Source organism: Manis pentadactyla, chromosome 2 (assembly GCF_030020395.1).
Source record: "Manis pentadactyla isolate mManPen7 chromosome 2, mManPen7.hap1, whole genome shotgun sequence".
NCBI classification, from domain to species: domain Eukaryota; kingdom Metazoa; phylum Chordata; class Mammalia; order Pholidota; family Manidae; genus Manis; species Manis pentadactyla.
Genome location: NC_080020.1, coordinates 162,058,267 through 162,073,555, shown reverse-complemented (window position 1 = coordinate 162,073,555; position 15,289 = coordinate 162,058,267). Strand labels below are relative to the sequence as shown.

General features: G+C 38.6%; 1 protein-coding gene across 1 annotated transcript in view; it reads left to right on the top strand.

The window, feature by feature from the left end:
• The window catches only part of RMND5A (required for meiotic nuclear division 5 homolog A), an 81,492-nt gene that overhangs the window by 58,803 nt on the left and 7,400 nt on the right, over positions 1 to 15,289 (top strand). Inside the window, exons 5-7 of the mRNA XM_036931029.2 lie at positions 5,442 to 5,608; positions 6,017 to 6,182; positions 14,862 to 14,964. Of these exons, the coding sequence (XP_036786924.1) occupies positions 5,442 to 5,608; positions 6,017 to 6,182; positions 14,862 to 14,964 (436 nt within the window). The remainder of the gene's footprint in view (positions 1 to 5,441; positions 5,609 to 6,016; positions 6,183 to 14,861; positions 14,965 to 15,289) is intronic.

Here is a 15,289-nt window from a genome sequence, read left to right as displayed (position 1 = left end):
GACTTTTTATGAAAGGGCACCAAAGGTCTCTTTGTTAGGAGAATGCAGTAGTAGTGAACAGAGGTAATTGTGACATTGGTGACCTTACTGGGTGTCAGTTTTTTTGTTCTACAGTGTTTCTCTAAACAAGAACTAGTTACAAAGCTGATAGTGCTCTCCTGCCCCACATGGATTTGGGAGCAGAACTTAATTTTTTTAATCACAGTAAAGTTATAGTTAACTGAATATTTAGGTAGCTTGTTGGTTGTGGTATAGTGGTAGTTGATATTCTAAAAACGAAAAGTCAGAAGTTTTCTGCTGGAAATGCTGATTTCCAGAACACAACACCCTATTCTAGTATCTAACTAGTTTTTTTGTGTGTTGTCTGGACCTACGTCTTCTAGTAGTTTTGTAGACAGTGGGTAAAGTTTTTGATGCTGATTATATAGTTTTGTGTTTTTTACTTGCACATGCTCTACAGTTTTTGAATTTGGTTGTTATCAGGTTAATTAAGGATGTGACTATCTTCTATCCCTTACTGCTGCTCGGTGAATCAAATTTGCAGATACTTCTACCTAAGAAAACTTCAGAATTTTTTGAAGGGGATTTAACTGATACATGCATATCATCATATTCCCTATAAAATAAAAGCGCTATAAAAATCAAAGTGGTACTGCATATTACATGGAAGGACTCAAGTAACTCTTGTTTTTTAAATATAATTTTCTTATTAAAAATAGCGACTGAGGAACTGTTTATTCAGTAAACACAAATCAAGTAGCTTATTATTGAATGTCTATTTGTGCCAGTCTCTGTACTCTGTGCTTTACTGGCCCCCTCATTTAGTGCCCACACCCTTTGAAGTGCCCCATTTTACAGTAAGGAAAACAGAATTAAGTAACAGGTTGCCCAGATTCACACTGCAGCCCTAGGATTTGAGTCCATGCATTTTTGACTCTGCCAACCAGTGCTCTTTATCAGCACACCCCATTCAAAGCAGGGGGCATGCCAAGGCAAGCAAGACAGAGTCCCTACTTGAAGAGACCAGAAACTCTCCTACCAGATTGTGAGATGAGCCATGGGAGAGGTTCAAATAAAGAACAGCCAGAGCTTTGTGAACAGAGCGATGATTAGGAACGTTGTAGAAAACGTAATTGAGCCTGGGCTTTGAATTTTTCAACTCTATTCTCAACTACAAACTTTGTGTTTATTGTACTTTACAAAAATTATAACTAGCACCTACACTGGGAGATAGGATTGTGGCTTCTAATTTCACAGAGCAAACAAGTCTCCTATCTGGACCGGCTTTAATTCACCTGGACATGTCACTGTTGACGGTAATGTGAGTTGCTAGATCAGGTTATCTGAAGATGTTCACATATGTTTTTCTAGGCCTGCCCCTCTCTCTAACTCCGGTCTGTTCTCAGCAGGCTTATTATTTTTCTTTATTTCTTCACATGACAGATGCCCTAACTTACCCTGTTGGCCAGCCACTGCTTTCTTGCCCCCACCCCTGCTTGGTGTAGCATAACCCCTCCGGCCATAAACCTCTTGGTTTTCCAGCCAGCTTCCCTCCTCTCAGCAAAGTGGAGGGGCACGTATGTGGGTGAGAAATAGAAAACTAATCTTAATTTTCCTTCTGATTCTTTACGGCCCATGATAGTAGGCCATAGACACCCTGGCTTGCTCACTTCCTCAGACTGATGTGTCTCCCACTGTCCCACTCTTGGCCTGCCTTGTCTTTATGAAGTGACCTCCTGCCTCTGAGATCCCTATCTTCCTTCTCTTTCTCTCCGATTTGTCTTCTCTGTTGAACCTCTGGGCATTCCTCTCTACACAATTCCAACATGTCCAAATTTCATTTACCATAGTTTGAACCAAACAACGTGGTTCAAATTTCAGTTACCACAGTATATTAACCATGAGAAATTGCTTAAAATACAAACTTCAGTCTGCTAGCTCTTCAGTCCACAGAGCACTTAAGTCAAAAGATGCACATCAGGATCATAACCAGTCACATCCCTTCTAAGTCTGTCAGTGATGGGTCACTGTGCATCTTATTCATTTTGCCCTGGACAGCAAGTGTGTAGTTGTATTACCTCCTCATCTCCCAGTTAAAAACCCATGCAACATGTTACAGAAATGGATAACTGAGAGGACTTGGTTAACAAGGATGAATTGCTAGAAGTGAAATTGAGTGTGATTAGAGAGATTGGAAAATGTTGACAGCAAAGTGAAGCTAGGATGAGACCTAGGCCTACGTGAAGTTATGGTACAAAGCATATTGAAAAACTCCTGTGAGAGTTATACCAAGGTAAAGTCACTTCAACTTTTAGTGTAAGTCACACCAGGAACAGAAAGCTGCTTATGGTTCAAATGGAGTGTTTACTTCTGTTTTGTATCGGAGACTGTTAAAACAAACCTCTATCAGTTTGGCTAACATTCATGCCAAAGTTGTGAAGTTAATTGCCTCATTGAAAGAAAACAGTACTTACAAGGAGATTGAAGAACTTTACTGCCAGTAAAAGATAGTTTCATCATTCCAGAAGTCATGAATTGACTAATGTTAAGCTATCTGGGGAGGCCCTCTAGTGTGGGTAGTGCTGCTCTGAAATCTGTACCAGATCCCAGAGATAAGGCAGATGTTAGGATTATCGTCAAGAAAGGCAACCCCATCAAGAACTTAAGTATAACAAAAGATGCTAGATTGTGAAGGGATCATAAAGGAAGTAAACTAAGAGGCAACACAGGGTAACTTTAAAACTTTAAAACTTATGCTTATCTGGCCAACTAACTGTAGCCACCTGTGGAATTGGGGTCATACAAATGCAAATGTGAATGCTGGGGGTGTAGTCCTGGGAGTATGAGGGAGAGGTCCCATTGGGCAAGGGTTTCACCTTCATCTTCAAATGTGCTTATGGGTTTGGGGGCAAAATGCGGTATATCAGTCTCAGAATGACATTTTGCCAGGGAGGGAAAAGTGTAGAATTGGTTGCTTTGTGAGATTTAGGCTTAATATAATATTCAGAAGTTAAATGTGGGTAATACATCATTTCAGGATAGAATGAGAAGAAATAGGACTTTAGGACTCATGTGGAAACTTGTATTCTATGAATTTGGATTTTACATTCTCTCCACACTCCCCCAGTTCCTTTTTTTAATGGATATCTGTTTACTTTTCTAAAAATTTATTCATGAGGGAATGGAAATTAACAATGGTAGTTTTTTCTTATTTTGTAGTCTTGTTTATAGAAAAATTTGAAAATATGTAAAAATAAACTCAAGTGGTTAGTAAGGAACCAAATGGTCTAAATAAATGCCTCTCTGGGTTTAGAAAATTAGGTACATATATTTACAGCTTGAAAAGCTTTAATTCATAATTTGTAGCTTGAATTACATTTAGGAAAAATAACTTGTGATTACTCTGTTAGTGCTTGCTTTGATGAAAAAAGGGAAATTAAGAAATTTTTACTTTTGCATTAAAGTTACTACCTTTTAAAGTATAAAAGTAATGTATGTTGTTTAGAAGACTTAGAAAGCATGGGACAGCAAGGCCATTTTACAAATCACTGTCACCTGGACTGCTGTTAGCTACTCTTCACTGGTGTGCTTACCTGGTGATTTATAGCCTGGTGCTGGTGCTGCGCTACTAGTGAGTGCCCTGTTGTAGTTTGTGAGCCCATTACATTAGTCAGTAAATAATGTGTGAAAGCCAACTTCCCTGGAGTTATTACTGTTAACTTTGGGTGACTGGAAGTTATTTTTTTCTATATATCACAACTTTTTCCTCCTTTTAACATTATATCTTGAACACTTGCCTGTAAAACAGGTTGTGTTCTTCTTTTGTGAATTGCCTACTAAAGGACATTGCCCTTTTTCTGCTAGCTGTAAGTTTGTAGTACTCTCTTTCATTAGCTCCCCTCTTTGACTCTGCACACTCTTGCACATATACCAATACCATCAGAAACAGAAAAGAGAAAAGGCTTACTACCTCTCCTTACTTGTTAGTAGGAAAATACACTTACGCTTTTACAAGTGAGAGGGGTAGATAAACGTTTGGTGAGTGGCCTGATTTAAATGCACTCCTTGGAACTAGAAGCCAGGAAGGGTTCTGGTAGACTAGAGGCTCCCAGAGTGCAGTGATTTGGGTACAGATGACTGGTGTCGGACATTTGCAGAAGGTGGCTGCTGGAAGTACCTTGTTGGTGTCAACAGGGTTTATGGAACCCGGTGTTGCAACCTGGCTGCATTCATCTTAGTGCCAGGTAAGGATCCAAGACTTCTTTAAATTTACGTAATTATTTCCAAGGTATAGGTAATTAATATTTTAAAAGATCGTTTTGATTTTGAGGTTAGAGAAACTTCATGATGGGTCTCTTAAAATGTGGATGTGTAAATATGTTGATTAGAATATTCATATGCATGTGCAGCCCCTTCAGGGATGGGTGGGGGGCCAGTAAAAGTGCAGGTCTGTGAAGTCAGCTGACTGATTACGAATAACTTGAAGCGTTTTACTCTTGGGGTAGTTTGTAGGGTTGTCAGTTTATATTCACACCCAGTTCAGTTTCCATTGGTCCTTAGTGAATTAGGTTTGGTGGGGAATACTTGTCCAAATAAAGGTCAAATTAAAGAAGAATGTGGTACTAACAGTTTCTCTATCTGAATTTATTTAGAGAAATAAAGCAGTGCTTCCTTAGCACTGAATTGCAAATTGATTTTAACCTCTGGCTGGCCTGCGTTTTTGCTATACTGCGTAACCTGCCCCAGATAAAGGTTGCTTACTCCAGCTGGTCGTACTAGAGAGGTCTTGAGTTACCGTACTTTGGATCACTCAACTGAAATTGCTCTTCCCCTCATTAGCATTATTTGTTTGTACAAATCTTTTTGGCACATTGTGGTGTGCCATATGATATTTATGTAGTATTATCTGCCTAATTAGACTGAAAGCACCTTGGGGGTAAATACCTATGTTTATTGTTTCTAATCCAGAAATGTATAGCACAAAATGTTGTACCTAACAAAAGTCTAAAAGCAGATGGTTCCCCTTGAGAATCTTGCTCTTCATTTATATATGTTTTGCCAGTTTAACAGGAAAATAGTAGTAGATATCAGCAGTTCAATGGTGAATCTCATGGCTGATCCTTGCTTCGAAGTATGTATGACCTTGTACAATTCTGAATATATCATGTGACTTATCAGAGACAGTCTTGTCTTGGTGTAAACCTTATTAAATGTGTAGTTGTCATCTGACTTAATACTTAATTTCTTTCACTGGCTGAAGGTCCTCGTAGTGTACAGGTAACGTTTATTTTTACAACATTCTCTGGGCCTAGGGATTGATGTTACCAATGGCGTCCACGAGATGGCAGACCAAACCTTTTTTCCATGTTACTAGGTTTCAAACCTAGTTTAACACACCTTGCTCTTAATTACTGTTGAAATCTTTCTTATTTTTTCTTTAGATGGGCAGTATCAAACCGAGAAATGCTCATAGCCCAAAACAGCTCCTTGGAATTTAAGCTACACAGACTGTATTTTATTAGCTTGTTAATGGGTGGAACTACAAATCAGCGAGAGGCATTACAATATGCTAAAAATTTTCAGCCGTTTGCCCTAAATCATCAAAAAGGTGAGACTGGAGTCTTTTTCCTGTTTGGGACAGGTTTACAGCTACCAGGTCTATAGACATTTAAGTTAATCTTACCTAGACCTAGTATGTATTTACTAATAAGCTAAAACAATTGTAGGTGTTAATCACTTTCAGAGCTTTTTCTTTACAAAACTAAAACATTAAAGCCAGAAAAGACATTGCATTTGCATCATTAGTTAGTACTTTCCTTTTCTCTCTATGCTGTTGCTTTACTTTAGGAAGAAGAGCAAAACCAAGCTTAAAGACCAGAATTTAAAAAGACATCAATATATTCACTTAGGCTATATTAGTTGGGGGAATTCTTACCTTTCTCAGCCTGTTACCTGCAAGCCAGCTGTATTTCAGATGCGATCATTCACACCCCAAATTGCTGCTGCTTTTGTTTAGACATTCAGGTTTTGATGGGGAGCCTTGTGTATCTGAGACAAGGGATTGAGAACTCACCATATGTCCACCTGCTCGATGCAAACCAGTGGGCTGACATCTGTGACATCTTCACACGGGATGCCTGTGCCCTCCTGGGGCTCTCCGTGGAGTCCCCTCTCAGTGTCAGGTACGGAAATTGGTCCTATTATTGAAATATGCACTACATTAGGCCATTCTTAATTTTTTGTCTAGTTCTTGATGTTAAGGCCAAAAGAATGTTTGTCTTTCTGAAAAGGAATGCAGTTGGTATTTTCAAGAGACCATCACAACTGGCAGTGGAACAGTTTTAGAGCAACATTTCTCCCAAGTATGGGCTCTGAACCTCTATGGGTCCCCAAGACCCTTTTCCCCATGGTGTTGACATTTGCAGGTGGTACAGAAACAGTGGATTAAGCTGCTTGAGCCTCAGCACAGACAGGTGCAGTGGTCCCAGACTCCACAAGGACCCGCTGTGTTTCTCAACACAACACACTTGGAGCTTAAGACTTGCTAGTTTTACTTATAAATGTTTTTGACAAAACATTAAAAATTACTAGTTTTATTAAACCTCTACCTTTGAGTACACATCTTCTTAATACTCTGTGTGACAAAAAGGGAAGTTCACATACAGTACCTCAGGTTCTTGCCAAGTATGATAATTGTCTCAAGAAGAAGCACCTATGTGTTGCTCGAGTTGTGCATTAATAAACTAGTTTTTTCATGAAACACAGTTTTTACTTGGAAGGAAGGATCACTAGAAGACAAACTGCAGTTATTCATACTTAGATTTGGGGCAGCCTTTTTCTCAAATGAAGTGAGGCTGTCACGTCAAGGAAAACAACTGACAGTATCTTTTGCCACAGTGATAAAATTCAGGATTTTAAACTAAAATAGAAATTTTGGAGAACTTGTACCCACCACTGTGGGCTTGAATGTCTCCAGTATTCATAGACTTTCCTAATGAGATTGGTGATATTAATGAATTTCTTTTTTTTTAAATAATGCACAGTAGGATAATATGTTAGCACTTAGAAGATCATAATTCAGTAAGAACTTAAAAAATCATGCATGAGTAATAAAAGGTGAATGTATGAGACAAACCATTGGATTTTAATGTAGCAGGGTATAAAAATTAAGTGATAAGGATTCTGAGTCCTCTGCTACTAACCTTTAAGAAACTACTACTTGAGTTTTGGTGTGGCATTAAAGACAGCCATCATATACACACAAAAATTCACAATTATCTCAAGAGGCAACTAAATTATTACATATTTGTGTAAGGCTAGACTGTTTTCATTTGTTTCAACCCAAAGAAAACATTGCTACAGAATATCTGCAGAGGGAGATAAAAGAATCCAGAGGATTCTGGGAAGATGAACCAGAAGGTCACTGTGATCACCTCCTCCAATGTACACACCAAGGCAGCAACTACATGTATCACAACTCACTCTGAAAATGACTTGAAGACTGCAGAACAGATCTTCCATAGCTAATTATGAAGAGAAGGCCACATCAAGAAGGGTAAAAGGGGCAGAGCCTTGACTGGCACCCAAACTCTTCCCCCACTTTAGCCCTTAAGTGGAGGGAGCAAGGCACAGAAGGTAAGGGGCTAAAGCCCTACACCTGACATGCCTGGTCTGGAGCTCTGCACTGGGAAGATGAACTCGCATAATGTCTGGCTTTGGTAATCACTGGGGCTTAACTCTGAGTGAGTTGGAGGGCTGTGGGAGGCTGAGTCTTTTTCTCTTGGAAGGCCGGCATTCTGTGCCCATCTGTCTGAGGCCCAGTGCAGAAGCAACAGTTTACAAAGCACCTGAGTTATGCATGGAGATATACTGATTAACTTCAGCATGTGCCAGAGGGGCAGGGATTGATAAGGAGAGTCCTCCAGGGGAGGAGGGCACCATTTTTCTTGTCCTCCCTCAGCCTAGCTGGCTGGACATTTGCAGGAGCCAGTTCTGACACTCTCCACTTAACTATGCCAGCACTGCTTGCCCCACCCTAGCGTTTCCCTGCAGATTCTCCCCACCCAACCCACTAGCCCCAGCACCCCCTCCAAAGCCTTACCCCTCTGAAGTGTCTCCTGCCCTGGGGGAGGGGAGAAGCTAGCCCCACCAGCCAGCACACCCAGTAGCAGATATAGCAGGGCCTCTCAGGCAGCCTTGCTGGGAATAAACCCCTTACCAGCAGCAAGCTCACCAGTAGTCTGGCTAGCCATTGCTGGCAGCCAGCTTAGGGCTGACCCTATCTACCAGTGCACCAGCAGGGACGGCAGCTGAGCCTTCCAGCCAGCACTGGGAGTGAGCCTAGCAAACCAGTAGTGCCAGCCATTGCTGACAGCCAGGCAGAGGGCTGGCCTCACCCACCAGCCATTTGCAGCAGTTGTGGCTCAGGCACAAGAGGAGGGTGCTTGCAATCCACACAGGAAATAACCCTGGAGCACCTGGTCCTTCTGAGGGCCAGGATTTATTACATTTCTAAGGCCACTGCTTTCAAAACCAGGAGACAAAGGTGACCTACCTAATAACAACATAGAAACAAACACAGCCAGACAAAATGAGAAAGTAGACGAATATGTTCCAAATGAAACAACAAGACAGAGTGCAGGAAAGTTGCTAAACAAAATGGTGATAGGCCATCTACCTGATAAAGAGTTTAAAGTAATGGTAGAAGAGATACTCACCAGACTAGAGAGAAGTGCAGATGAACTCAGCAGGAATGTCCACAGAGAAACAGAAAATATAAAAACCAATCAGAGCTGAAGAATACAATAACTGAAATGAAAAATACACTAGAGGGAATAACAGCAGATGAGAGGATGCAGAACAGATCAGTGATATGGAAGACAGGGAGCCGAAGGCAACCAAACTGAACAGGCAAAAGGAAGGAAAAAAATGAGGAGCTAAGAGATCTCAGTGACAACTTCAAGCAAAATATTCACATCATAGGGGTCCCAGAAGGAGAACAGAGGTGGAGGGAGGCAGAAAACTTAGTTGAAGAAGTAATCACTGAAAACTTCCCTAACCTGAGGAAGGAGACAGACATCCAAGTACTGAAGCACAGAAAGCCCCAAACGAGGTGAACGCGAGGAGGTCCACCCTAAGGCACACAAAGATTAAAGATAGAATCTTAAAAAGCAGTAAGGGAAAAGCAAACAGTTATGTACAAGGGAAATCCTATAGGACTTTTTCAGCAGCAACTCTGCCGGCCAGAGGGAGTGGCATGATACTCAAAGTGCTGAAAGGAAAACACCTATGACCAATAATAAACTGTCTGGCAAGGTTATCATTCAGAATTGAAGAAGAGATAAAGACTTTGCCAGACAAACAAAAGTTAAAGGAGTTCATCACCACTAAGCCAACCTTATGGAAAATGTTAAAGGGACTTCTTTGAAGTGGGAATGAAAAGGCCATAGCTAGGAGTAAGAAAATAAGGAAAGGAAAAAATTTTCACTGGTAAAAACATATAGTAGAGACAGCAATTAGTCACTTATAAAGCTAGTATGAAGTTTAAAACACAGTAGTAGTAAAATTAGGTACATATGCAAAAATATATAAATTATGACATATATATAAAATCAGAGGGGAATAATTTATAATGTGTTTGCACTTAACCATCAACCCAATATAAGTGCTATATATAGGATGCCGTATATGAACTTTATGATAAATAACCACAAACAAAAAACCTACAATAGATACACAAAAAATAGAGAGGAAGGAATCTAAGCATAACATTGAAGTCGTCAAATCACCAGGGAAGAGAAAGAGAAGGAACAGAGATCTTCAAAAACAACCAGAAAACAATTAGCAAAATGGTAATAAGTATATAGCCTGTCAATAAGTACTTAATGTAAATTGATTAAATGTACCAATCAAAAGACAGGGTGATTTGATGGATAAAAAATAAAGGTCTATCTGTCTGCTGCCTACAGGAGGCTTGCTTCAGACCTAAAGACACATGTAGACTGAAAGTGAAAGGATGGAAAAGATAATTCCATGCAAATAGAAATGAAAAGAAAACTGGGGTAGCAATACTTATATATCAGACAAAATAGACTTCAGGACAAGACTCTAACACGAGGCAAAGAAGGGTATTATGTAATGATAAAGGGATCAATCCATCAAGAGGATATAACAATTTAAGTATCTATGCACCCAACATAGGAACACCTAAGGTATATAAAGCAAATACAGACATAAAGGGAGAAATTGACAGTAATACAATAATAGTAAGGGACTTTAACACCACCCCCCCCGACTTACATCAATAATTAGGTTATCCAAATAGAAAATCAGTAAGGAAACAGTGACTTTGAATGACACATTAGACCAGATGGACTTAATAGATTTATAAAGAACATTTCATCCAAAAACTGCAGAATACATGTTCTTCTCAAGTGCCCATGGAATGTTCAGATCACATGTTAGGCCACAAAACAAGTATTATAAATTGAAGAAGATTGAAATCATACCAAGCATTTTTTTTGTCAACAGTGGTATAAAACTAGAAATCAATTACAAGAAAAAATAAGGAAAAAAACAAATGTGGAGGATAAATAATACACCACTAAACTAATGGGCCAGTGAAGGAATCAAAGATGAAATCAAAAAGTGAAGACAGATGAAAACAGAAAAATAACTGTCCAAAATCTTTGGGACACAGCCAAAGCAGTTCTAAGAAGGAAGCTTATACGTCGATACAGTCCTACCTCAAGAAACAAGAAAAATTTCAATTTACCCTTACAGCTAAAGGAACAAGAAAAGAACAGGCAAATCCTAAAGTTTAGTAAAAGGAAAAAATAATAAAGATCAGAATGGAAATAAATGAAAGAGACTAGGAAAAAAAAGTCAATGAAACTAAAAGCTGGTTCTTTGAAAAGATAATTGATAAATCTTAAGACTCATTAAGAGACTCAATCAGAAATGAATGAGAAGTTACAACTGACACCACAGAAATACAAAGGATTATGAGAGAAATCTTTGAAAAGTCATATGCCAACAAATTGGACAGTCTAGACTAAGAAATGGATAAATTTCTAGAAATACACAGTCTTCCAAGACTGAATTAGGAACAAATAGGAAATCTGAACAAACTGATTACTAGTAACGAATTAAATCAGTAATAAAAATATTCCCAACAAACAAAATTCCAGGACCAAATGGTTTCAGAGGTGGACTCTACCAAACATTTAAAGAAGAGCTAATTAATACCTACCCTACTTAAACTATTTCAAAAAATAAAGAGGAAAGAATGCTTCTAAATTCATTCTATAAGGCCAGTGTTACCCTGATACCCAAACCAGGCAAAAAGACACTACAAAGAAAAATAAAATGACAGATCATTGTCTCTGATGAACATACATGTAAAATCCACAACAAAATACTAGCAAACCAAATTCAAAAATTGAAAGGATCAGTCACCATGACCAAGTGAGATTTATTCTACAGATGCAAGGATGGTTCAGTATCTGCAAGTCCATCAACAGTAATACACCCCATTAACAAAAGGGCAGATTGAAAACCATATGATCATCTCAGGAGATAAAGAAAAGCATTTGGCAGAATTCAACATCTGTTGATGATAAGAACTCTTCAACACAGTGGGTATAGAGGTAACATACCTCATCTAATAAAGGTCATACATGACAAACCCACAGCAAACATACTTGATGAAAAGCTGAAAGCTTTTCCTAAGATTGGGAAGAAGACAAGGATGTCAACTCTGACCACTCTTAATCAACATAGTGCTGGAGACCCTAGCTATAGCAATCAGCTATAAGGAAAAGAAGTAAAAGGCATCCAAATAGATAAGAAGTAAAATCACTATTATTATTTTGTTGTTGTTTTTCTTTCTTTTTTTTTCTAAATCACCATTATTTACTGGCAACATGATACTTATATAAAAACAGTAAAGTTTCCACCAAAAATCTATTAGAATAAATGAGTTCAGTAAATTTGCAATACAAAATCAATACACAGATATATGTTGCTTTCCTATATACTAACAATAAACTACCAGAAAGAGAAATCAGGAAAACAATTCCATTTACAGTTGCATCCAAAAAGAGTTAAATACCTAGTAATGTATGTAACCGAGGTGAAAGACCTGTACTCTGAAAACTATAAGACACTGATGAAATTGAAAATGACACAAATAAATGGAAAGATAGACATATACCATACTCAAGGATTAGAAGAATTAAAAATACTGTTAATATGTTTGTGTTACCCAAAGCAGTCTACAGATTCAGTGCAATCTCTATCAAAATATAAATGACATTTTTCACAGAACTAGAACAAATAGTTCTAAAATTTATATGGAATCACAAAAGACCTAATCAAAACAGTATGGTACTAGCATAAAAACAGACACATAGATCAGTAGAACAGAATAGACAGTCCAGAAATAAACCCACATATGCATGGTCAATCTATGACAAAGAAGGCAAGAATATACAGCAGGGAAAAGACAGTCCCTTTAATAAATGGTGCTGGAAAAATTAGCTTCATGCAAAAGAATGAAACTAGATCTCTTTTCTTCTACCATACATGAAAATAAAATGGATTAGAGACCTAAATGTAAGACTTGAAACCGTAATACTCCTAAAAGAAAACATAGGCAGTAAACTCTTGGACTCAGCCTTAGCATTTTTTTTCTGGATATGTCTCCTTAGGCAAGAGACATTAAAGCAAAAATAACAAGGTGGGGACTGCATCAAACTAAAAAGCTTCTGTATAGCAAAAGAAACAGGCGACCGACTGGATGGAAGAGGACATTTGCAAATCATGTATCTGATAAGTTTATGTCCAGAATGCATAAAGAACTCATACTAACTCAACACCAGAAAAAAGGTCCAGTTTAAAAATGGGCAGAGGAACTGAATAGACATTTTTCCAAAGAAGACATATGGCCAACAGGCACATGCAAAATGCTCAACATCATTAATCAGCAGGGAAATGCAAATCAAAACCACAGTGAGATATCACCTCACACTAGTCAGTATGGCTAGTGTCTAAAAAAGACTAGAAGTAACAAGTGTTGATGAGGATGTAGAAAAAAGGGAACCCTTGTGCATTGTTGGTGGGAATGTAAACTGGTGTAGCCACTTTGGAAAACAGGTTCCTCAAAAAATTAAAAACAAATACCATGTGATCCAGCAATTCCTCTCCTGAGTATTTATCCAAAGGAAGCAAAGGCACTAATTTGAAGATATATTACCCTTAGGTTTACTGCAGTGTTATTTACAATCGCCGAGATATGGAAGCAACCTTAGAGTCCATTGATAGATGAATGGCTAAAGAAGATCTGTGTATAATATATAGTGAACTGTTAATCGTAAAAAGCAAAGGAAATCTTGCCATTTACAACAACCTGGATGGACCCATAGGGTATTGTGCTAAGTGAAATAAGTAAAAGACAAATAACACGTGATTTCACTTATATGTGGAATCTGAAAAACAAAACAACAAACAAAACCCCAGAAACAGACTCATTAATAGAGAACAAACTGATGGTTAGCCGAAGGGAGGGGGAAGTGGGAGAAGAGATGAAGGGGAAACAGGTACAACAGCTTCCAGTTATAAAATGAGTCCTGAAAAGTACAGCATAGGAAATATAATCAATAATACTGTGATAACTTTGTATGGTAACAGATGGTAGCTGCATTTATTATGGTGAGCATTTCATAATTTAAAATAAATGCAGAGTCACTGTTGTACACCTGAAACTTACTCTGTCAACTATACATTTAAGAAAAGAATACATGTGTCTTCTATTAAATGAGGCATTCAATAGATTTGTATAAATGTAAAACAGTGTCACTTTTCTCACAAATTTATTTTTGTTTGGAAAATTATTTTTTATAATGTTTATGATAACATGACATGTTTGTTTTAAAATAATATTTTTTAAATTTCTCAGTTTTAGTTTACAATACAGTAATGATAGATATAAACTACAAAAACAAATACTCTGAGATACTTACTATTTAAGCATATAAAGAGAACCTGACACCAAAAGGTTTAAGAAAATAACTTTTTTAGCCTTTCTGTTTAATTCATCAAGTGTTTTGAATCCCTGCTATGTGCTGGGGATTGTGTGGGATACGAGACAAGGTACAATCTGCATTCCATATAGGGTGTTCCATCTGAGTGTGGGAAACTCTCATGGAGTTAATTATAATGAACAGCTAGACCGCAAGGCAGATTCTCTGGGGAAAAGACTCTGAAATGTATGAAGACTGACATGCAAGAAGTTTATTGGGATCAGCCTCCAAGGGAGTAGTGGTGGGAAATGAAAGCAGGATTAGGCAGAAGGAAAAGCTGGACTGTGATGCATTCTTACCAGAGGCCTCAGCCCATCCCTGAGGAGCTCTGTTGCTACATGGGCCTGTGGAGTTGTCCCGAACTGGGGCTATAGGGCTGGGCTTTTGTATCCTCACATGACCAGCCATCAGATAGGACCCTGGTCATGTGGCTTTTTTCAACTGAGGACAGTCCTGAAGAGGGACTCAGTGCTGCCTGCATTTCCATGTCTGGGAAGTTAGCACTTCCAAGGTGGATAGGAAAATGGTTCACATCTACAAGGAACCATGCAGGAAAATGTTTCAGAATGTCATTAATGATAGGCAGGGCCCATTAAAATCTGGTGGTTTTATAAAATTTGAAACATTTTTTAGGGGGGAGTAGCGCTAGTTTATAAAGCAGAGGGCTGTGTACTCTGTCCAGTGGCCAGGGCCCTCTGCACATGGAGACTGGAGGAGTTGACATCTTAGACCATGCTGTCTGACATCTGGCCTGACACATTTTCTCTTCTGCTCTCCCAGTTTCTCAGCAGGTTGTGTGGCGCTGCCAGCTTTAATTAATATCAAAGCTGTGATCGAACAGAGGCAGTGCACTGGAGTTTGGAACCAGAAAGATGAATTACCTGTGAGTTCCATATTCTATTGGTTATTTGCCTTTCCTGCATTTGGAAGAACTAGGATGTTAAGGGTTTAAAATGCTTATTGTAGCCATTCAACAGGGACTTTTTTATGTATATGTAAATATGATTAAACAATAGAAATGGGGAGCTAGCACATTTTGGAGGCACTGGAGAAGTTTTCTTAATATTTGACAGTGGCAGTGAAAGCTATTGAAGGAAAACAAGTGGGGAGGGTGGGTACTGTAGCATGCAGTGTGTTCTGCAATACAGTAGACAAACTGAAATGGGGATCATCCTCTTTCCAGAGAGAACATAGGTATGCTTAGCATA